General features: G+C 35.0%; 1 protein-coding gene across 1 annotated transcript; it reads right to left on the reverse strand.

Moving 5' to 3' along the window:
• Positions 1-14,619: 14,619 nt before the first annotated feature.
• Positions 14,620-16,060, reverse strand: LOC145794803 (peptidyl-prolyl cis-trans isomerase CYP21-4-like). The gene is made up of 3 exons (XM_082877162.1): positions 15,702-16,060; positions 15,456-15,606; positions 14,620-14,795 (listed from the first exon to the last, which is right to left on the reverse strand). Exons 1-3 carry the CDS (start codon positions 15,815-15,817, stop codon positions 14,709-14,711), a joined length of 354 nt encoding a protein of 117 aa, XP_082733288.1. The 5' UTR covers positions 15,818-16,060; the 3' UTR covers positions 14,620-14,708.
• Positions 16,061-24,578: the final 8,518 nt, after the last annotated feature.

Consider the following 24,578-nt stretch of genomic DNA (forward strand, 5'->3'; position numbering starts at 1 on the left):
AAAGAAAATTAATCATACTAAAAAAAAAAGGGCATAATTAAGAAGGTATATGTTATACCTATTTTTAAAGGGGTATATTAGAATTTCCCCCTAAAAAATACCTTTTTTTTTTTAGTGAATTTTTTTTGGATTTATGGTTTTTACCCAATATTCTGGCGGGACTTTTTGTTCCAATTCCCTCCCAAACCAACCTCCCAAATCCTTGATTAACATCCCATCTTAAACACATTGCTATCAATACCACTGTAGAGATCGATCACTCCTTTCTAATCCTTTCAATCTGAAAAGAAAAAACAAAAAAAAAAAAGATAAAGCAGAGTATCATATCGAAGAAGAACAACAACAAACAGTCCATCCCAGAACAAGTTCCAATCCAAATCATCCTCGAAATCCTCTCCAGGCTCCCCATCAAATCCCTCTTTCGTTGCCAACTCGTTTGCGAAGAATGGTTTCCTTCAATCTCAGACCCACACTTCGCTAAACTCCACCTCTCAAGATCACCCATCAGCCTCTTGATCAAACCCATCTTTAGAGAATCCAGAAAACTCCGCTTGTTCGACCTCCAAATCCTCCACAAAACCCATCCCCGCGAAGCCCATCTCAAGCTCACTACTGAAATCAACATCCCATATGCGGGTCAAGAATTTGTGAATTGTTGTAATGGGTTGCTCTGTTTGTGCTACAAATCTGTGATTTGTGTGTGTAATCCGATTCTGGGCGAGTACACTACCTTACCATATGCAACCTATGATGGACATTACTGTGTTCCCACTGTTACTGCTTTTGGGTTTATTCCCAGGACTAATCAATACAAGGTTATACGGTTTTTTATCGAACGGGTTGTCGAGTCAATCAACCCCATTACTGAGTTAAAGACTTATCATCGTGATGATCCAAAGGCTATGATTTACGGGAAAATTTGTACTAAAAACGTACGGTACATACAAAATCGATGGTTAGGATTGAGTCACATCATTAAAAGTGACCTGCTAAACAGGTCACTTTTTATAGTTATGAGCTAAAATCATATTTCTTCATAACTATAATTAAATTGATCATAACTTAGCTATAACTACATCTCATAACTAACACCATTTTGTTCATAACTAATATCACATATTTCATAATCATAATCACATATCTCATAACCAACACCACTTTGATCATAACAAATGTCACATATCTCATAACTATTGATCACATATTTCATAACTACTATCCACATACATCATAACCACATCTCATAACTAATCCCTTTGAGTCATAACCAACATCACATATCTCATAACCACTAGTCACATATCTCGTAACCAACACCTTTTTGTCATAACCAATATCACATATCTCATAATCACTAATCACATATCTCATAACTACTACCCACATACATCATAACCACATCTCATAACCAATCCCTTTGAGTCATAACCAACATCACATATATCATAATCACTAGTCACATATCTCGTAACCAACACCTTTTGTCATAACCAATATCACATATCTCATAACCACTAATCACATATCTTATAATTAACACATTTTTACTCATAACCACATCACTTTGATCATAACCAACATCACATATCTCATAACTACTAGTCACATATCTAATAACCAACATCACATATCTCACAACTACTAGTCACATAACCAATATCTCATAACTCATAACCATTAATACATATAGCATAACCACACCCTTTGACACCACTTTGCTCATAACCATTACCCACATATCTCATAACCACTAACACATATTGCATAACCAAATACCCTTTGACACCATTTTGCTCATAACCATTACTCACATATCTCATAACCACTCGTAACCATTACCCACATATCTCATAACCACTAACACATATAGCATAACCAAATACCCTTTGACACCACTTTGCTCATAACCATTACTCACATATCTTATAACCACTCATAACCATTACCCACATATCTCATAACCACTAACACATATAGCATAACCAAATACCCTTTGACACCACTTTGCTCATAACCATTACTCACATATCTCATAACCACTCATAACCATTACCCACATATCTCATAACCACTAACACATATAGCATAACCAAATACCCTTTGACACCACTTTGCTCATAACCATTACCCACATACCTCATAACCACTCATAACCGTTACCCACATATCTCATAACCACTAACACATATAGTATAACCAAACACCCTTTGACACCACTTTGCTCATAACCATTACCCACATATCTCATAACCACTCATAACCATTACCCACATATCTCATAACCACTCTCTTCCTTTTTTTTTTTCATTCCCGTTCTGTAAACCCCCAACCCAAACAAAAAATCCTCAATCTCAAACTACCCCGCCCAAAACCAAAAATCCCTAATCTCTTCTTACCCCCCTCTCTATCTCTTTTCACTCATTTTTCATCTTCCTCTCTCTCTTGTCTTTCTCTCTTTTACTCATCACTCTTCTCTATCTGTTTGTCTGTCTATCTATTTGTTTCTCACTCATCTATCTCTTCTCTTATCTCTTTTCTCTCTCTATCTTTTTCGTTAATCTCTCTTCTCTCTATCTCTCTCGTTCATATCTCTTCTCTCTGTCTCTTTTTCTATCTCTCACTCTCTATCTTTTTCTCTCTTTGTCTCTCTCTCTTCTCTTTCTCTCTCTAACTCATTACTCTTCTCTGTCTATCTCTCTCTCTCTCTCTCTCTCTCTTTGTCTCTCGCTCATCTATCTTCTCTCTATCTCTCTCATCTGTCTTCTCTCTCTGCCTCTCTCACTCATCTCTCTTCTGTTTATCTCTCTCTCCCTCATCTCTCTTCTCTCTATCTCTCTCATTTCTTTTCTCTTTATGTCTCTCTCGCTCATTTCTATATATCTCTCGCTCGCTCATTTTTCTTCTCTCTCTATGTCTTTCTTTCATTCATCTCTTTTTGTTCTCTTTCTCTCTCTTTTTGTCTATCTCTCGTTCATCTCTTGTTTCTCTCTCTCTCTCTCTCTCTCTCTCTCTCTCTCTTTCACTCATCACTCTTCTCTCTCTCTTTTTCTCTCTATCTGTCTGTCTATTTGTCTCCCCCTCATTGTGTTTGCCTTGCTTACTCCCCTCTCCCTTCTTCTTTATTTACCAAGCTATCTTTTGATTTATCGAGACACTACAAGAAAATATACTTTTAGTGACCACTTTGTCTTTTTATCGCTCATCACTCTGTCTCTGTCTCTATCTCTCTTCTCTATCTGTCTCTCACTCATTTTCATTTTACCATTTAATTTTATTAACATTCTGAATTCAATGGTATATAAAAAGATTTAAATAATTTAATATACATTCAAGAAAATAATAGTTTATATTTATTGGATTAAGTGACCGGACTTGGAATTTGAACTTTTTTAGGCTCGGGTTTGAGATGATTAGATTAGTCTCGATGTCAGATTGAGTTTGGGGTGACACATATCCTAACTATTCCTCTTTTTCTTTTCTTGTTCTATTTTATTTCCCTCGATTTGTCTTAGTTGTGCCTCAGCTTTCTCTATTTCTCACTCAGACTCCTCTATTTTGCTCAGATTATCGAATGATCAACACTGGTAGTTTTTTCTCGCTGGATTCTTGCTCTCTCAACCTCGATCACCTCTCTCTACTCCTGTGTCTCTACACTAGGATCCTTGAGCTTGTCATTACTCTCTCTGTCTGTTTCAACCTTATTGTGGTTGATGTTACAAAACTTTGTGACTTAATTACAATATTTGTGATTTTTAATAATTTTGAACAATCTTGTTACGCCAATTAGTGATATCATTATGTATTTTGTGTTTTATGTTACGAAATTTTGTGACTTGATTACGATATTTCTGGTTTCTAAAATTTTTAAATATTTTTGTTACACTAATTGGTGATGTGGTTATACATTTTGTGGTTGATGACTATAATACACAAAAATAGACAATAATTTATATTAAAAACAAATAAAAAAATTAAGATTTAAATTGATAAATAAAAAATTAATAATTTATTTTATTATAATACTCAAATCATGATTTATTTTTTATTTTTTTATTTTTTATAATTGTTAATTGTAAAAAACTTTATCAAATTTATCATAGTTTTCCCTCCAAATAATTTTTGTCAAAAAAATTGGAACAAACCCTCCAAATTTTGTCCAAACCAAAATTCCCTCCTATTTTTATTTTTTTTTGACAAACCCCTGGACCTTTTCTTCAGCCCTAACATTTGGAGAAATTACGCTCTCTCTCTCTCTCTCTCCAATCGTCGCCGCTGTCCATTGCCACAACAATCACCACATCCAGGTAAGTCCCACACCTTTCTCTCCTATTCTGTTTTATTTCGGACAACTGATTTTAACCCTCTAGGTGTCACTCTCTGTCAAGGGATCATACACTTCCTGCCATCGTCTACACCACCTTCGTCTCCACCACCTTCGTCTCCACCGTCATCTCCAAATTAAACAACCTATTGGATAACGCCTAAGGTGCAGCGACGACGAAACCCTAGATGTATTCGAGCTCGATTGCAAACTGGTTTGTATGTAGTTCATAATTTCCCAAAGCCCTTACTTTTACTGTATTATCTTCGATTTGTCTGTGCTAAGAGGAAATTTTCAAATTTAGGGCTTTTAAGTAGAGGATAGTCCCATTTCCTTTGAAGAAAGACTTGATTTTGTTTTTCCAGGTGTAATTTATGAGCTTTGGTTGATTGTTTGTGTTATTTAATGTTTTTGTTTCTCTTCCTTTCTCTATCTCCATTCTATGAAACCCTACACCGAAATCCCCTTCTTCAAAACTGCCCCTTTCACCTTTGTGAACTCACTGGGTTGGTTTATAAAATTAGGAAAATATGATTTGAATAGGTTTAGGTTTTTTTATGTTTGTTAGTTGTGTTGATTCCATATATATATATATATATACTTGAAATTTGGCTTGTGTGTGAGATCTGATGTGTGGGTAATTGAATTTTGTACTCATGTAACTGATATGAATTGCCTTATTTTTTATTTGAAATCTGTTTATTTGATCCATTTGAGTTTAAAGTCCATTTGTTTAACTAGTTAAATAAGCCTTTTAATCCATTTGTTTTTTCTGTTTTAAAAAAATGGTACACCCAGTTTAGTCCCTATTGGATGGAGGTCTCGAATAATTTTGTTTTTCTAGCTTTCTCAAATTATATTTAACTTTTTGTATCGCCTTGATGCTTTTTTAATAAAGTTTGATTATTTATCCAAAAAAAAACATTATATTTAGCTCATTACTTCCAAACAAAAATTCTTCTAATGATACTGATTTTAATCTGTGCAGATCAAGGATAAAACTGGTGAGCAAATAGGTGAAACTGAAGGTATGATGTGTGATTAAAAAGAAGTTTTTCTTAATGTTAGATGGCATTTATGAAAATTTGCTTCTGATCTGTTACTGTTGCATGTTGTTTTAATGGTGATTTTATTTTGATGGGAAAACATGACAACCATCTGAACAGTATGATAGCTGACTTGGAATTATCATGAAGATTTTTTTTTTTTTTTGAATTGATAGTGTTTTCCTGTTTCAAGCTAATAAACTACCATAACTACATTTAATCCCAAACAATTGCCCGATTTTGAGTAGTAGTCCCCCCATTCACAAATATAAATAAAAATCTTATGAACAAAGTAAGTTGTTCTAACTTATTGAACTTAACTTACAGGGAAGTGTAGTGTTAAGAGCTATATCATTTCAAAAAATGTGGCATGGACATCATTTCATGATCCTTTTGGCTATTATGGAGTTTCAGTGTTTCATTTGTCTTTGGAATTTCAGAATGATGTAGTGAAGAACCTAGTGACTAAGTTACACTCTGCTAAAGCTAAGCTTCATTTGGTGACACAAACAAAATGCAAATTTGTTTTGGAGAATAGAAAGGTTCATGTATTAAATTCTGATTCCTATAGCTTGAGTGGATGTACATAGATACTAAGGGTAGAGTGTTTTTTTATTTTATTTTTTTATGTCATTGTTATTACTGTTTATATTTTTATTAGCCTTTAAGTGTTTTGAATTGTCTAAAGAGTTAATGTTGTTGTTCAGAGAGAACTTCACAAACCCGAGTCTGATCATTCTTGCATACATCTGGAGTTCGATGTATTTTTTCCTTTTATTTTTTGGTTGTGTTTGTTGTTTGATTTTGGTTTAGAAATAATCATGCAATGTTTGCCTAAATTTAGCCAATATATTCAAATAGCAGTAAAGTTTTATCCATATTATTGCTATTTTTCAGCTTTATTACAAGTCCATTTGAGTGTAACTTATTTAAGTGCTAAACTGGGTGTATCAATTTGAGTGTAAAGTCCATGTTTTTCTGTGGTAGAATCATAGGGGGAATTGTAGTATCAAAAATCAAGTGCCTAGTAATTTTTCAAAATTTTATATAATTCTGTTTATGATGACATGATAAATATATGAATATTTGCACAAATTTGCGTGATTTATCATGAAGATAACCTAAATAGTATCAAAAATCAAGTGCCTAGTAATTTTTCAAAAAAATCCATTGATTGATGTTCTTCTGACAAGCACAGATATCCTAGTATAATATGTGATAACCTAAACTTTCTATGACATGCAGCATGTCAGTCCTAGATTTCCAAAGTTGGTGGCTGACATGTTACCCCTTGATTAAGTCACATGAATATTAGGAGACCTTGTAATAATTGTTTATTACCAAAGATAAAGAAAAAGTCAATGTTGTTTTGCATTTGTGGCTCAATCTTATTAGTATTCAACATAGATTTTGTTGATAGTAAACAATTATTTCTGGAAAATACTATTCTCACAGCCTTCTTGGTAGCATATACAGCCTTCTAATAAAGAAGGGACAATTTTCTCATTTGAGAAAGCAACCAAAGAAGCTGTGGTAATAAAGCATCACATCTTTTTTCCTTCACTTGTACTGGTGGTGAGGAAAGTCTTATATGATATATGAATTATCTTCTACTTACATTCTCCATGAAAACAAATTTCATCACTCCAGTTAACTTTCCCATTGAGGTTGTCCATATATTCCCGAGGGTCAAGTTTTCAGAGGAGAGCAATCAATACATACCAAAGAGACATAAAGATTTCTACCCATAACACAGTATTAAAGATTTGACTCGACAAACATAATTTTCCGTCCATGTATGATTCAGATTTTTGCTTTCAGATTAACATGTCAACCTTAACTAAATTCTGCACAAGAAAATCAAAAGACATTAAAAATCCATTAGTCAGTGTTGGTGGCTAGGAAGGATGAATTGGGTACAGGGTACAGACTTTTAACTTCTGGCATTACTTGCACAAAGTGGGGGTCCTTAGACTTGAACCCACATTCTTAGGCTTGACATTCCAACAAACAATGTTCCTGCAAAGCAAAACAATTTCAAAGAAACATTTTATCCAATATGAATCATGCACGAAGAATGTTCATCATGTTCTAAAAGCCCAAATAATCCTCAAAAAACTTACCAGAAATTCCACCTGAATGAGGCACTGTGGCCAGTGGAAATTTAAAGCTATCTGCCTCCTCACTCATCAGAGAACAGCCATGATCAATTTGTCTTGTGGATTGATTTAAATTGACATAGGTACCACTTCCTCCCACTTGCCAACAGTGGCCAAGTTTGAATATATTTGAAGCACATGAACACCAGGTTTAGAGTTGTGTGAGTCAGAATTCGATGGGTATAAATCACTTATTTATAAGAATAGATCTTAACTTATACAAGGAGGATAAGTCAAAAAAATTCTGTGAAGTTTGATTAATTAAAAAGTTATAAAGTTATAAGTTTGATTAATTATTTGCTATAAGTTGGACAGTGTGTAAAGTTATACTTGTGGGTGTGTTTTAGAGCAATCCAAATACCTAAAAATAACCCAAGTCAATTAAGAAAAATACCAAAGAACCCAAATGAATTGCCTTAATGAGTCTCCACATATTTGTTCATATTTTTTTTATTTGTTACGATTTCATTCTTCTTTTAGAATCTCTGCTATAAATGGGGTGCAAAACTGACTCCATCAGAGGTGGCTGATAAAGTGAAGCAATGACAAGATAAGTGGAAGAAGTCGAGGGTTTGGCTTCGTGATGAGAAGGTTGTTTTTTTGTCCTTTTATTTTTTTTTAAATAATCTTTAGCATGATGTTCACATTTTGATTTGGGTTTAATTTGATTTGATTGTAGAATTAAGCAAAGCAGGGCCTCTGGTTGAGTATGAGCGTAGAATTGCCACGAGTGATCTTGTGGATGGGGATAGTAGTCAGGGAATATTGCAATCAATTCACTCTTCATGTTTGATTATAAGTTTCAAAGGAAAAGCTAGTAGTTTGTATGTCTCTTCCGAATTTTCTCCAACCTAGAAGGTTAAGTTTGTCATATTCGATCGGAATTTTAGGTGAAGTAGCTGTGTATCAGTTAGTTATCATGAGCATACCACTAACTTTTGGTGTACCATTCTGGATTTATAATTTATAAACATTAATTTGTCAATTGTTGTGGATTTATATATAGGAGTCTTTAATACAATTAAAAAAAAAAAAAACAATAGTTAAACATTTTATCAATTTATACAATATATTCTTTAAGAAAATTTAAAAAAAGTCAATGGTAAATAGTTTCTTCTAGAATGTATGCTAAATTTCGTTTTTTCTTGTTTGTGATGTGTAATTTTAAATTTTTGAATGAGGCAAGTTGAAGTGAATGTATGTGGATGCATGTGGCTGTTATTACCAAAAATATAAGGAAAATGTTTTGTGCCTCGACTAGCAGGAAAAAAGGTACCACAACCAAAAACTAGGGTTTGTGTTTCTGTTTGATTGCTAAGAAAAAAAAATTTGAAATTTGTGTTAGGGTTTTGGTTTTGGCTTGAATTTGTAGAACATGTTTTTAAGATTCCTCAATTATTGATTATTAGGGTTATGATTGTTTGTTAGGGTTTGGGTATTGTGGGTTTTGCCTTGAATTTCTATAATGGCCTTGATTATGGACTTCATTATACTTGATTTTGAATTTGATTTTGAATTTCTTGAATGGACTTCTACGGGTTGAATGGAATTTGATTCAGAACAGGTTTCTATAATGATTTTTGTTCATTGGTTCCACTATACAGATTCTGAATCTGTTCAAAAGCTGTTCTAAATCAGATTCTGAATCTATCCATTTATCAGAACAGATTTTTGTTCATTCGGAATAGGTTTCTATAATGGAACAGGTTTTGAACAGATTCGGAACAGGTTATGGACTTCTATGGGTTCTGGACTTGTTCATAGTTTAATACCAGAAACGTTGAATTTCTTGAATTTCTATAATGGTCTTGATTATGGACTTGATTATACTTGATTTAGAATTTGATTTTGAATTTCTTGTTGAATTTGGGCATTATAGGATAGCAGTTAAGGTCTTGATTATACTGATTTTTGTTTTTTATTTACTGTTCTTGTCAAAATAACAAGTTTAGCTAAGCACAAGTTCAATGTTGTCTTGAGTTAAAATCTATGGCTTAATCTAATATGTTTACTAATGTATGTATATATATATATATATATTTATCTTGTATTGTAGCAAATGTTTTGGCCCTTGAACCCTAATCTCATTCTCAGCCCAGATATTCATCTAAAAGCTCATCTCTAAGTTATTAATTCATAGTAGCTATGTTTTCTAATGTATGTATATATATATATTTATCTTCTATTTTGTATGCAGATTACAAAATGGCTTCTTCCTCTAGTAACAATGGCTACTTAAGATTGATACCAAGATTTTGTGATTGTGGGAGAACAGTTGCCATACACATTGTGCGAACCAATCAGAATGGAAATAAAAGGCGTGTGTACTTTGTGTCCATCAAAATATGTAAGTACTATGGAAATTTGTTTGCAAATTTGTTTGCAAATTTATTAGCCTGATTTGATTAACTGATTGTCATGCATTGTAGATTAGTGAGGAACACTGCAATTACTTCAAGTTCGTAGATGATGATGACTACGACGTGATCTCCAATGCTGCACCTCGTACATCTATAAGAAGCGAAGAATTTAACGATCCAAGCACAAGGGTTTATGAGATGGATAATGAATTTCAAGAGCATGGTAGAAGGCTTCGAAAGATGGAGAAGAAATTGAATGTCGTGCTTTATGTCATTGTATTTTGTATTGTTTTATATTTTATAATGTAAACTACTGAGTTCATAGCTTTTGGGGAATTTGATGGATGTACTTATGGATTGAATGGACTTGATGTATGTACTTATGGATTGAATGAACTTTATAACTTCAATGGACTTCTATTTTCAATTACTGTTGATAGGTTGAGATTATTGTTGAATTTGTTGTTGAATTATGATGTCAGACATGTATGGATTGAATGGATTTGTTGAATTATGATGTCAGACATGTTGAATTTATACCAGACATGTTGATTGAATGGACTGAATGGACTTGAATGGACTTGTTGGATTATGGATTATGGATTGAATGGACATGTTGAATTTATGGATTATGATGGACATGATGATTATGAATGGACATGTTGAATTGAATGGATTATGGATTATGATGTCAGACATGTTGAATTTATACCAGACATGTATTATTATGGATTAAATGGACTTGTTGGACTTGTTGACTTTATACCAGACATGTTGAATTTCTTGAATTTCTATAATGGACATGTTGAATTATGAAATAATTATTCACCATTGTAATTGAATGGTCATTCTATAAGGAGACTAAAGAAACTTTTACTTTAGTAAATCAAAGATGGCATTAAAGAAATCTACTTATCTGTGCATAGATAACATAGCACAACTGATAGTTCCTTCACTTGGCTTCTTTTGAGGTTTTGTTTCAGGTGTTATTATTAGAGCTTGTTGGCTGCTTTCTAACATTACTTTTTTAAGGAAAAGTGGTGTGGTGACAAGGTTTGGCAGTAAAGTGGAAAGGTGGGGAGGTTCATGAGTGTCATGTTTGTCATATCCTGTAAAAGAATTTACTAGAAAAAAGGCACGAGAATCACCATGTTAGTACCCAAACTGTCATTTTTTCCCCAAGAATGTCCATATTATTAATTGATCTAATAAATAACTGCTAACAATCGTTAAATTCAACTCACCATCATCTTCATTCATGAAATCATTAAAACATTTAAACAGAAAATAGAAGGATATAGGTACTTGAAACCCAAAATAAAATTTATTTCTTAAGCTTCAGCTTCGATGGACAACACTGCAAAACTCAATTCCATTAAATTTATTTCTATAACCTCTGTTCAAAAATCATCATATTTAACTCTTACCATGCTACTTAGACATTCATAATCTATGCTACTTACAGCCAAATGTTACTAATAATATGTAATCTCTTACCATGCTACTTAGACATTCATAATCTATAACAACTCCAAAAAATTACATATTATCCAGCAAAAGATTACATATAATCCAGCAACAGATTACATTTTATTGCCAAATGCTTCATTTTGGACTGCTTAATGCTGCTTCAATAGTGCATAGCCATGCTGCTTCATTTTGGACTGCATCATTCTGAATTCTGGACTGCAATCATTCTGAACTTCATGTAATTCTGGACTGCGTCATTCTTAAATTCTGGACCGCATCATTCTGAGCTTCAATTCTGGAGTGCTTCATTCTGGACTGCATCATTCTGAACTTCATTCTGCTAAACCTGTCATTCTGCTTCAAACAATCAACCTGTGATTCTGCTTCTATAGCGACCCCGGTCTTTTCCCATTTGATAATTGTATCCGGACTTAGGTTCCGTAGATTCTGTCATTGTATAATTGTTGTTGTTGTCCCTTATTTTCTCATTTGGAATTATAGGATGTGTTGGGCAGGTTTGTTTCAGGTTGGTTGGGTTTAGAAACCAAGTGTTGCTGTCCAGGTTTTTGGTTCTTCGCTCGAGCGAGGAGTTGGTCGCTCGAGCGAGAGGTGGCGTCCAGTATGGACCTGTAGCTTTGCATTCTTGGCTCGAGCGAGCTTTTCTTCGCTCGAGCGAGTTAGTTCGTTCTTCGCTCGAGCGATAGTTCCTTCGCTCGAGCATGAGTCTGGTTACAGACCTGAGGGTTTGAGTTCTTCGCTCGATCGAGTTTTCTTTCGCTCGAGCGAGCTTTTGGGTTGTTGGCTCGAGCAAGGCTTCCTTGGCTCGAGCGTTGCTTCTCTGTGTCTGGTCGCTCGAGCGACCATGTCTTCGCTCGAGCGAGCCTGTCCAGTTTATATACACAGCAGCGGGTTTTGATCAGTCTTTTTCATCTTCTTTTGATTCCAAACCCTAGGTCCGACTTCTCTCTCTCCCTACTCACATTCTTTCTTAGATTTGATCTATTTAGAGGGCGTTTCTACCCTAGTTGCTTTATTAAAAATATAGAGGGAGTCGAGGGCTTTCATTTAATCTGAACATTTGGCGATTTGGAGCACATTAGTATTTGGGCACTCATCTCTGTCTTCACCATTTGGGTTGTTTTCTTTGAGGTAGGGATTTCCTACTCCATTTTATAGGTTTTGTTCTAAGTTTTGGTATTTTGATATGTTGGGGATACTTTGGTAAATTTTGGGAAAAACCCTAGTTGTATTATTAAATTAATTTGTATAATTAATTCATGGAATTGGGAAAAGATGGTTAGATTCATGGAATTGGGGAATTCATTGATTAAATGGCGTAGTTGGATAATTTGAATCATTTGTCTATTGAATTGTTGACATAGTTATTTTCAGTTTAGAAATAACTGTTTTGGGCTATCGGTGGAGGATAGTCGTGATTGTTGTAGACATTGCATGTGGATTAGGAATAACTGAAACTAATCACATTGGTTAAGTCATTAATTTTGACTATTGCATTGATACAGAAAATACGTGTATTGATTGAGCATTGCATTTGCATACATTGTTTTGTGTGGGAGGAGATAGGGGATGTACTCCACGGTTTAGGGGAAGATAGGGGATGGACCTCTAAACCGGATTTTGTTTGGGAGGAGATAGGGGATGGACTCCATTAGCATCACTTTTATGTGTGCTTATTTATATAGAAGTGTTTTATTGATACAGCACTAAAATGTGTATCAATCTGGAAGTATGAAGTGTTTTGATTTGAGCTTGAGTCTCATTTGTTTGTTGATATTGGAAGGATGTGAATATGATATATGTAATTCACTGTTGTAAGTTTGGCCAGGTTCTGAGCCATGTTGATAAAATTGGAAAGTTAAACGTATCTTAGACAATAGTGTCATGAGACTGTAAAATGAAGTAATTGATTATCTTGGTTAACCATCTGTTTAATGCTATTGCTTTATTCATTGCTTATATGTGGTTTAGTATATTTCTACTGGGCCGTGGCTCACCCTTTATGGGAACATCATTTTCAGGTTCAGGTGATAAGCTACCTCCAAGGACTTAGCTTGGGAGGGTTTGGCTTCTGGATTTTGAAGAAGACTATCTTTAGTTAATTGTCTTTATTTATTAGTACATGTAAACATTCAAGCCTAGGGCTTTTCTTGTATTGAGTTAGAACTCGTAATTTTGTATCCAAGTGTTGGCTTGGAAAGATGTAAGCCTGTAGGGCATTTTATTCGATGTTACATGTAATGCTTTTATTTAGTAATACCCTGATGAATGAATTAATAAAATGTTTTCATTAAATAATGCATGTCAATGATGTATATAATGGGTTTATTTTGAGGGCGTGACAGCTTCTGAACCTGTCATTCTACACAAATTGACTGAATCTGAAATTCAGATTAACCTCTTCAGAATCTGAATCTGAAAATCAGATTAACCTGTTCACAATCTGAAATTCAAAATCTGAAATTAACCTGTTCAGAATCTGTTCAAAATCTGAAATTAACCTCTTCAGAACCTATTCAAAACCACATTAACCTATTCAAAACCTGTTCAAAACCAGATTAACATGTTCAGAATCTGAAATACAAAATCTGAAATTAACCTGTTTAGAATCTGTTCAAAATCTGAAATTAACCTCTTCAGAACCTGTTCAAAACCAGATTAACATGTTCAGAATCTGAAATACAAAATCTGAAATTAACCTGTTCAAAATCTGTTCAAAATCTGAAATTAACCTCTTCAGAACCTGTTCAGAACCTGTTCAAAACCAAATATAATCTGTTCCGAATCTGTTCAAAACCTGTTCAGAATCAAATATAACATGTTCCGAATCTGTTCAAAACCTATTCGCCATTCCTGATTCACTGAAAGATGAGCTTTCAATTTTGTCCACCATTTGCAATGCGCTCTCTTGTGTCCCATCTATTCACGGAAAATAATAGGATTGACCTTACGGCACCTAAAAATACCATAATAACAAAATATCATTAATAAGTTCAAACATAATGTAATGAACACCATACAAAAAATTGTACTGGACCATGAAACACATACCCGCTTGTACGTATTGTCTTCAATCCCATCCGTACAACCGAAATTCAACTTACGAGGTTCACATTGACCCATCTTACGACCCTATAGTAACACACATTGGTGAAAAAGTTTGACAAAAATAAATTCAAGTCTTTTACATACAAGCAGAAAATGAAATTTATGCCTGGACTAAAAATTTATACTTCCCATAAACCTCTTGCTTGCTTGGTGATTATCAGTACGTTGGCATCTAAGATAGGGAAACCATGCCATTGAAAGAAGCTTTAAACTGATAAAACCTCCTTCAAACCTTCTTTTTCAGAGTCACATTGATGATTCCTATTGGAGATTTAGGTCGATAATGTTCATCCGTATCCACCTCTTCAATTTCCTGGTAAGCACATTGCAGGACATGCGTTCAAACATCAATAAAGAATATGATTTAATGACTTGAAAACTAAAAGCATGACATATCTTTTCCCCTATTAACTTAACGTGATCCAACTGGCTTGACATAGTGCCATTTGACTATATTAACGACGAATGCAAGCATCTTTTTTTTTTTTTTTTTGTGGCCCAATGTAATGGGCTAAGACGATTGGGGAGCCACCACTACACCACCAAAAAAAACTTTACTAGTTTATCGAGATAACAATCTCAACTTAATATATAAAAGATTTATATAACAACAAATGTGCAATAGCCTCCTTTTTTTCAGATCGGATACAGTCATTAGAGACTACAAGCAGCTGCCTTGTGTTGAATCATCATGAATCCATGTCAATTTATCAGCATAAAAGGAGATGGTCCTATTACATTGTCTCAAGAATTTGGTAGTCTCAATCCTATGATACAATCATTCATTGCCAAAACAAATAAAAATTCCCATCATATTCTTCATGAAAAAGTTTGAGAATAAATATGATCATGGTTCATATGTCCAGAAAGAACAGACTCTCAATTGCTCCTAGCATGCAACAACTTTAAGTAAAACATCCACATGATCATAGTTCACAAAAATCAGAGAGAGATAGAGCAAAAGGCTTATAACCTGAACAACATCCTCTCCCTTAATGACCCTCCCAAACACAATCAGCTTCTCATTTAGATCAGGGATTGGTGCAGTTGTAATAAAAAGCTCGAATCCCTCTTTGTCATGTTTAGCCTTTGTAGTACCAAGCATAAACGCCTCATGCTTCATGCTGGATGAAAATCACAAATTCAGTAACCAGGATAGAATAAGAAACTATAGAGGTAAAAAGGGAACTCCACAGGTTGGGTCAACAGAAGGGCAAACCTTGTTTCAAGTTGGTTGTTATGCTTTACTTTCAAAGTCCAATCGTCTATAGCTCCATGTATATCAGAATTACCTCCTTGAGTCACAAAGTTCTTTATTACATGGTGAAAAGGCATCCCCTTGAAGTGCCCCCTCTAACTAAAAAATCGTTTCAATTTAAAACTTCAGTATATGTACAAAGTCAAAAATTATCCCCCCAGGTGGAAGGCTTGCGTGGAGACTGCCTACACCATTTTCAAGTGATGTATTACATAAAGATGATGCACTAAGCATATGCAATAATTGAACTACTTCTTTAGTGCAAAGATCAAATTGATGATATGTGTTTTGATTATACACTTACAAGCATCAGATTGCCCGACCAAATTAAAGTTTCCATAGCTTTTCTTCACTGAAGGCAAAGTTTGAGGTTCAAGTAAAATGATAGATTCCAAAAAAAATATGTGATGAAATGTTGGAGAAGCATAAAGACCACAAAAACACTAAACCCTCTCATCTCACTGCTGTTAACGTGTCTAAAGAACCACTCAAGTGATTAACTATGTACAAGGAAGAAAGTGCAGTAAGCAAATAAGTAAATAAGGATTTGGGAAACAAACAAGGTCAGCTATGTGAACAATGAAAATAAGAATCCACAACAATGGATCGAAATATAATAGAGTTGAGTCCAGTACCCACCATAAGTCAATAAATGCATCAACCACCTCAGGAGAGCCTTCTTTGTATAACTCGATTGTTATTGACCCTTTTGAGGTATTTAAAATCTGTTAAAACAGGAAAAACAAAAAAAAAATATACAAGTATATCAATAGACAATAAACAATAAAATTTTGAGAAGACTCTCCAAAAGAACTGATACCCCCTGCATGTCCCAATAAAAAGAAAAAAGATAAATGGACATTATGCGAAAATAACAAACAGAGAAATGGAGAACTAAATGAAACTTTATTAACAAAACAGTAGCTCCCTGCCACATATTGGTATCTAAACTAAAGCCTGTAGCATCCTCTGAACTGACCAATAAGTGAAATGATTTCTCAAGAGCAGATTAAATCTAAAAGCAATACCTAATATAGTGGATCGACATTTAAAATAAGAACAAAATAAAAGCAATTTACAATGACTAGGATATAAAGAAACTCACAACATATCTAGGGACATCAGATTTCTTTTTATCTGCAAAAGCATCGTCACGTTGCAGCACACACAGAACCAAATACGAAGAGAAACAATAAAGAAATAGTGATGGTCACTTGAAAGGAATTTGTTCAAACCTCAATAGCATTAACACTGTATAATAGACAAACACAAACACACACACACAAAGTAAGATAAACTTAATAAATCTTTAATTGTCATTATAAGTCGTCATTATGACTTAAAAGGCAAAGAGAGAAGAAGATATCAGCAATTTGTAAGTCTTTCTAATCAATAACCAACACTCATGCTCGCGAAAGGTACAACAACAACAATAATACACAGGTAACAACATTATCCAGAAAAGAGTACCTCAATAACTGATAACCGATGCTCTGTTTGAATTATTGACCTAAACACAAGTTAGCAGATAAAAGTTAAAAGCCATATAAAGCCCTCTTTGGTCTATAAAATAATGATTATTTCAAGTGGTTCTATTTTGTTACTAAATAAATGCAGATACCACTGCAACAGACCTCCTGCAATATTTCAAAACACCAGGTCCAGGATTAAATTAAAATTCTTTTTATCACTTATTAAATACATAGGTTGTTGCTAAATTTAGCATTCAGAAATCATTCCAAGAAAACCGATACAGGTCTTTCACCAAACCCACAAGATTCAAAACATATGAATTAATAATCAAACTAAAAATTAAATTCAGTTAACAAGATACAAGGTGTCATGCTAGTCCCTCTAAATCCCTATTTATCAAAATAACAAGTATTTATTCATCAAAGAAGATTCCAACAAACCTCTGAATCCAATGTCTATAACTAGCAAACGGGGAAAAACACCATCAAAACTATAATTAAGCTGTATAAAATAACTGTAGTGGCACCGATACGACTTGGACCCTTCTTCTTCTTGCTTTGTTGTAGCAAAGCTTGAGGTTTAATCCTTGCCATGATGTATAAGCCTCAACTCCCAAGGACTACAAAATCTTAGGATCCAACACTCAGTTCCAAATCTATATAACCAAACACCATTTAAAGGAACTCCATAACATATAAATCAAACAGCCAAGTTTTGGATCCAATATGAACTTTCATAGAACTTCATTGGTATCTTTGAATAAGAAACTGTAATAACCCTCACCACTGCTTACCGATAAACATTGATTACCGTTAAACTGAACTGATCATGACTGATAATTGAACTGATTAAAGTACTGAACTGACTGACTGAAAACTAGAACTGAATTGACTGAGTATGTATGGTAATCTATATGCTATCTGTTTGATTGTTTATTTGACCTGTTCATGTTTTATGTTTAAACTGCTAATTGAAGGCCTTATCGGCGGCCGAACCGGGAATTGATTAATGTTTTATGACCCTCATAATTAATGTGATTTTATGGTGTATTTATCTGAAAACTGATTAGGTATGATTAAATTAGATTAAATATTGATGGATTGCAAGTTTTGGGCTTAATTACCAAACTAACCCGCAAGTGCCCACTACCTATACACCTTTGAGCTCATTGCACTTAAACAACATAATTTCATCAGCCCTTCTCCTTGCCATAGCCGACCAAGAGAGAAGAGAGGGAGAGAGTGAGAGAAATTGGAATTCAACTTGAAGAATTGCTTGGTAATTGAAGTGTAGATTGTTAATTTGAGCTCCTAAATCTTGAATACAAGACTAAGGTAGGAAACTCATCTTCTTATTGTCGCCATTGAGCTAGTTCTTGCATGATTCATGCTTCATTGTAGAACTAAGTCATGTTTTGGTTCATTGTTGTTGAATTAAGCTCAATCTTTGCATGCATGTTAGTATTGTTGGATTTTGAGTTGAGTTCATGGCAAATTGTTACATGCATGTTCACAATTATGTTTAAGTCCATGATTTCATCATGTTTTGGAAACAATTGGCTCTTTAGAGCATCAAATTGAAGCTTTGAATTGATTTGAATTCATGCATGTTTGCATGTTCTCCATGTTCATGAAAATGGTTTGAAATTGGGTTTGAATTAAACACCCTTGGGCTTTGATTTCTCAAAGTGAGTTTTGAATCATGTTATTCCATGTGTTTATAAGAGTTTTCCAGAAAATGGGCCCAAGAGGATCGATTTTGATGCTTTTGAACTTGGTTTGAGCTTAGAGGTGCAATCTGGGTTTTCCAGATTCTGCACTTCCGCTCGAGCGGGGGCTAGTGACGCTCGAGCGTGGAATCCGAGCATCCAGTATCTCTGCACTGTTTTACAGTCCGCTCGAGCGGAGGATTGGGCGCTCGAGCGGAATCATGTGTCTCAAGCTCGAGCGGGCGTCGAGCGTCCGTCGAGCGGAGATTCCACCCATCTAGCACTTTTGACTGTTTTTGCAGAACGCTCGAGCGGGTAATTATACGCTCGAGCGGGTACCTTTGTCTGCATGTCCGCTCGAGCGGAGTGACCTACGCTCGAGCGTGACCCCTGTTTTCTGAAAAATCTGAAAATGCTTTTAAAAGTACATATTTGCATCCTCATCCCATTCTAGGCATTCTTAGACCTAGTTTAAGACATTTTAATGAGGACATAGATGTAGAACACACCGAGGCAAATTAGGGATTAAGTTATTATCTTTCCCAGCTGTGTAGCTTAGTGTGTTCAATCTGTTAACTGTGTAGGGTTGGCTACTGGGGAGACACGCTCTAGCATACTGTAGCCCAAACTCTGTGAGTAACGATTATGTAAAGATATGTTCATAAATGATTATCTTCTGAACAACTGAATTGTACTGTTTTCTGAACTGTTTACTGTTAACTGATTGAATGTATGTCCTATATTCTGAACTGTATTGTGGCATCCTTAGCACCTACTGTTTACTGTTACTGTGACAGAAATCTCTGTCGGTTCCCTTGTTGGAACCACTACTGTTACTAACTGATGGCCATCATTTACTGCTCGGTCTTTTAAGACCTACTGTTTACTGTACTGTTATGCTAATGGGTGTACCACATATGACTGTACTGACTGAACAACTGAAATACTGTTTAAATGAACTGTTTTCATACTGTAAGGACATTCATTCTTAACCTCTTTACGCATTATGTTATTCACTGGGCTTTAGCTCACTGCTCATATATATATGTAGGTGTTCAGGCACCAGACCGCGGCTAGGAGCGTCAGGGTTACTCCAGTTTTGTCAAGCCAACTACCGTGCCTCACTGCGAGGTTCCAAGCCTATTTTGCTAAGGCTTAGGGGTGTTTTAAAACTCCCCTTTCTGTACTGTCTTACTGTTTTGTAATAACCGAATGGATTGTATAGACTGAATGTTTACTGTACTGTTATGTAAGGGATGGAGTCCCTAGTCTGAATGATTGTATATATTGTACATACTGCTCTGTACTGATTATGTATATATGTATGGAAAGTCTTTTTGCATACAGACTGTCATAGCTCATTGGGCATTGTTTATTTACTGTTTTGGCTTCCGCCAGGCCCTGTACTCTGTTTTACTGTACTACTGTTAAGCAGGCCTTCGGTAATCTCGGATTACTGGCCGGTTACGGTGCTAAACCCATAGGGCCGGTTTGGGTCGTGACAGAAACACACACAATAACCAGAATTCAAGAGGGTCCAAAGTTAGAGATACATAGATAAGTGAGAAAAATAAAAACTTCGGATTTTTTTTGAAGTTTGATCTACAACCTCACACTAACAATCGATTAGACAGCTATGAAGTAACAAAAAATTACATAGAAAAGTAAATATTCATTCTTTACGATTACGGTTTTGAAATCAAAGCCCCAATGGCACAACTATCTTGGGTGGCTATGGATATTAATTTTGACTGATAAAAAAAATTAATAACAGATATTCAATGATTAGGGTTTTGAAATCAAAGCACCAATGGCACATTTAGATGAAGCTTAGAGTTAGCAACAAACCTGAACTACGGAAAAGAGTTCTCGGAAAAATTCGATTCGACTAGAAGGGAAGGGAACGGAAAAGACGATGACTAGGTCTTTGGTCACAAGCCCATGGTGGAGACGTCTAGAGAGTGAGAGCTTGTGAAGAAGATGTGGACATGGCTGAAGCCCGGATCGCTGACGAGGCTGGTGATCCTTGGAAGCTTCGGCTATGGCGGAAGAGAAGAGGGAGGAGAAGAGCCAACAAGAGGGCCAAACACGACTGATTCAATTTTGTTTCCCCTTCTAACCGGCTACACCGGTTGCCTATTTGAGAGTTTAATTATTTAAGTAATTTAGTTATGACTTGGTTATGAGATAGTATGATATAAATAAATAACTGAATATAATTAAGTTATGAGTCAATATGATATTGATTATGACATAAAATCATATAAGTTCATAACTAAATGTATGGTACATCTAAATGTACCATAGCATCACCCATGATTTACACAATTGGTGATGGGTTGTGGAGAAACTTGGGTAGTGTTCCTTATTATTTGAAGAATCGCTCGTTCAATTCTTTTGTGAATGGAGCTCTTCATTGGCTTAATTTTACATGTGATAGTCCTGATTTCATTCGATGTTTCGATTTTGATAGCGGGGAATTTCGGGTTGTTCCTGAACCTCCTGAGTTCGGTCTGCGTAAGGAGTTTTCGGATCATATACTTGTGGGTGTGCTACGAGGTAGTCTCTCTATTTGTGATTTTTCTAGTCCTCTTCGTATGGATATATGGTTAATGAAAGATTATGGGATTAAGGAGTCGTGGAGCAAAGAGTTGGTTATTGAAAATGGGATTTGTAGGAGAGGGAATTTGGACTGTTATGAGCCAATTATGATTCTAAAGAGTGGTGAAATCTTGATGCTTGTTAACAAGGATGCTCTCAAGATGTATAATCCTAAGTTGGGTAAGTTCAAGAAGCTAAATACTTATGGGATTAAATCAGAATTTAATCATGTTCCGAGTTTTGTTTCCCCCAGGGATGTTACCAAAAGAGACAAATTTTCTTTGGTGTGTTAACAGTCACCAATGCAGGTACATATTTGTATTTGTGGTTTTTGTTTTTTGGTTTCGTGAAAGTAAATTTTTAAAATTGAAATCGTTATGCATCATTATGAGTTTTTAGTATTTGCCATGGAAGCTCTTGTATATGTTATACTTGCTGATAGAGACAATAGGCCCTAGGGCTCAAGGAAAGGCCAAGTCAGCGTCTTGCTTGTTGTTCAGTGGGTCTGGCTTCCCTCTAGTCTGTGATTGGACTAGAGGGTGCTGTTGGGCTGTGGGGCTCACCACGGGTCTCGTTTCGATAATTTGAATCGTTCAATATGTAAAACTCGTCAAGAATTATATGCCTGTAAAAAATTATTTTGATCGGATATCGATAGCTATCTTATTGGATCAGATTTTTGTCAACCATTTATTTTTTCACCGTCTATTTTTTTTAATACAAAACTGATTTGATCACATAACTATCGATATTCGATCAACATGATTTTTTACAAACATATAGGCTTTGTTTGGTTTGATTTTGGGAAAAAGATTTTGGAGAAAATTTTTGAAAATTTTGTTTGGTTTGTAATTTTTCTCAAAAAAGTTTCAAAATCACTCTCTCTTCTACACATCAATCAATTACTTTTTCTCTCTCCTCTCACCTTTTCAATCACTTTTTTTTCTCACATATATCTACTCAGTTATAACAAAATATCAAATTATCCCAAACTTCCAAACTACAAAATTATTTTCAAAATATACAACCAAACAATACAAAAATTTCTAAACTTTCTCCCCAAAATATTTTTTGAAAACTTGTCTCCCAAAATCAAACCAAACAAGGCCATAGTATTCGACAAGTTCTACATATTGAACGGTTCAAATTATCGAAACAGGACCCGTGGTGGGCCTCCACGAGCACAATAGCACCCTCCAGTGGAGGGAAGCCATATACCCAAATAAATAATAGTTGCGTTTGGTGTTTTTTTTTTTTTTAATATAATTTTTTATAGGAAGAACACATTATGTAAATAAGGATTTAAGTTTGGAAGAGCCTGGAGCTGCCTACCATCTTCTTCCTCTTCTTCGCAATGAAATATACTTGATTGGAAGGCAATGGGTTTGGTTTTAGTAGAACGAGAGCTTGAGGTTGGTATGGCTTTGCAAATACTTCATCTATATTTGCCTTGTAGCTTTTGTCTGCTAAGTGTGTTTTACTTTAACTTGAAATTTTCACTACCTAGTATTGTGGTATACCTATTAGGGAAATTCTAGTGAAATTAATGTCGAGGAGTGGCATATGTTATGGGGTAGAATATTAGAACAAGACCTTTTTCATTACTCTATCTTTCAACCAATATTATTGAGGTATTTTAATAATAATGAAAAAACCCAACACTATTGAGGTAGAGTTGTGAGAATAATATTAGTATACTATATTTTATGTGAATATTGTTTCCTATTTAGGATTAGTTTAGGTTTATTCTTGTTGTTTTCTATTTAGGTTTAGGTTTGTTCTTGTTTTCTATTTAGGATTAGGATTTAACGTTCTATATAAGTGATGTATTCTTTGTTCAATAAATACAATTGAATATACAGAAATTCTTCAAAATTCTTACATGGTATCAAAGTTGTGTTCGAAACCCTAACCTCTTATTTTTGGTTCGTCGTTCTCTCCCTTGTTCTGAGTCTAGTGGACCTGGGTGTTTTTCTTTGGCTGACCACTATTCTCTTTTATTCTTGTTTAGACCAAACAAGTTTCTTGATATTACATAGTTGCCCCTTCAGCTTTCAGTTTATTATGGTTCTCTATTGTTTTTTTGGTTCATTATGATGATGACGGGTTTAGCTTCCATAAAGCCCAAGAATGGGCTCCTTGCTTCAGATGAGTGCGTCTTCTGCCATCAGAGGGGCCATTGGAAGAATCACTGTCCCAAGAAGGGATTAGGATATCTGTCTGGCTCGTATTCTCAGCAGTCTCGGACCTAGTTTTGCCCTTCTTCTCCGAGTATTTTTCAGGCTTCCGCCGGTTTTACTGCATCTGTTCCAGTTCCTGATCCTGACTTGGCTTTCTTGAGTGCTCAGATTAGTCAAATTCAGCATACACTATCTACTTTCCAGCCATCTTTGTCTGCTTTCATTGTTTCCTCTCTTCATTCAGGTTTGCTTAGGTCTTCTTCAGGTATCTTTCGTCTGTCTGGCTTTTTGACTCTGGTGCCTCTCATTATATGCCTCCCATCTCTCCTTCCTTCAGAATTGCATTCTCCTTCTTTTTCTTATTACTGTCAATGCTGCTAATGGGTCTGGTATGACAGTTATATCTGTTGGGTCTGTCTTACTGTCTGTTATGTCTGCAGTCTCTATTCCATCTATCTTATATGTTCCTCAATTATCTGTCAGTTTATTATCTATCAGTCAACTTGATGCTTCTAGTTTTAATATTATCTTTTCTTCTTCTATCTGTTCTGTGCAAGATCGGATGTCCAAGCAGCAAATTGGGACTAGTCGTAGAGTTGGAGATCTCTATGTGGTGGAGAGCTTGCATTTACTTATGACTATCTCTCCGATTGTCTTTTCTTCTTTTCAGTTAGATTCTCTGTCAAGTCCTTTCTATTTGTGGCATTCCAAATTAGGGCATTTGTCTGCTGACCGCTTACGGTCTTTAGCTCAGTCAGGTCAGGTATATTGGGTAAAGTTTCTTCTAGTCAACTTACTGAGTGTCAGGGGTGTAAATTTGCCAAAATGACAGCCTTACCTTTCCATAAAAGTACTTCTATATCTACTACACCATTT

This window comes from Camellia sinensis, chromosome 7 (assembly GCF_055761805.1).
Source record: "Camellia sinensis isolate YWXY chromosome 7, ASM5576180v1, whole genome shotgun sequence".
Lineage (NCBI taxonomy): Eukaryota > Viridiplantae > Streptophyta > Magnoliopsida > Ericales > Theaceae > Camellia > Camellia sinensis.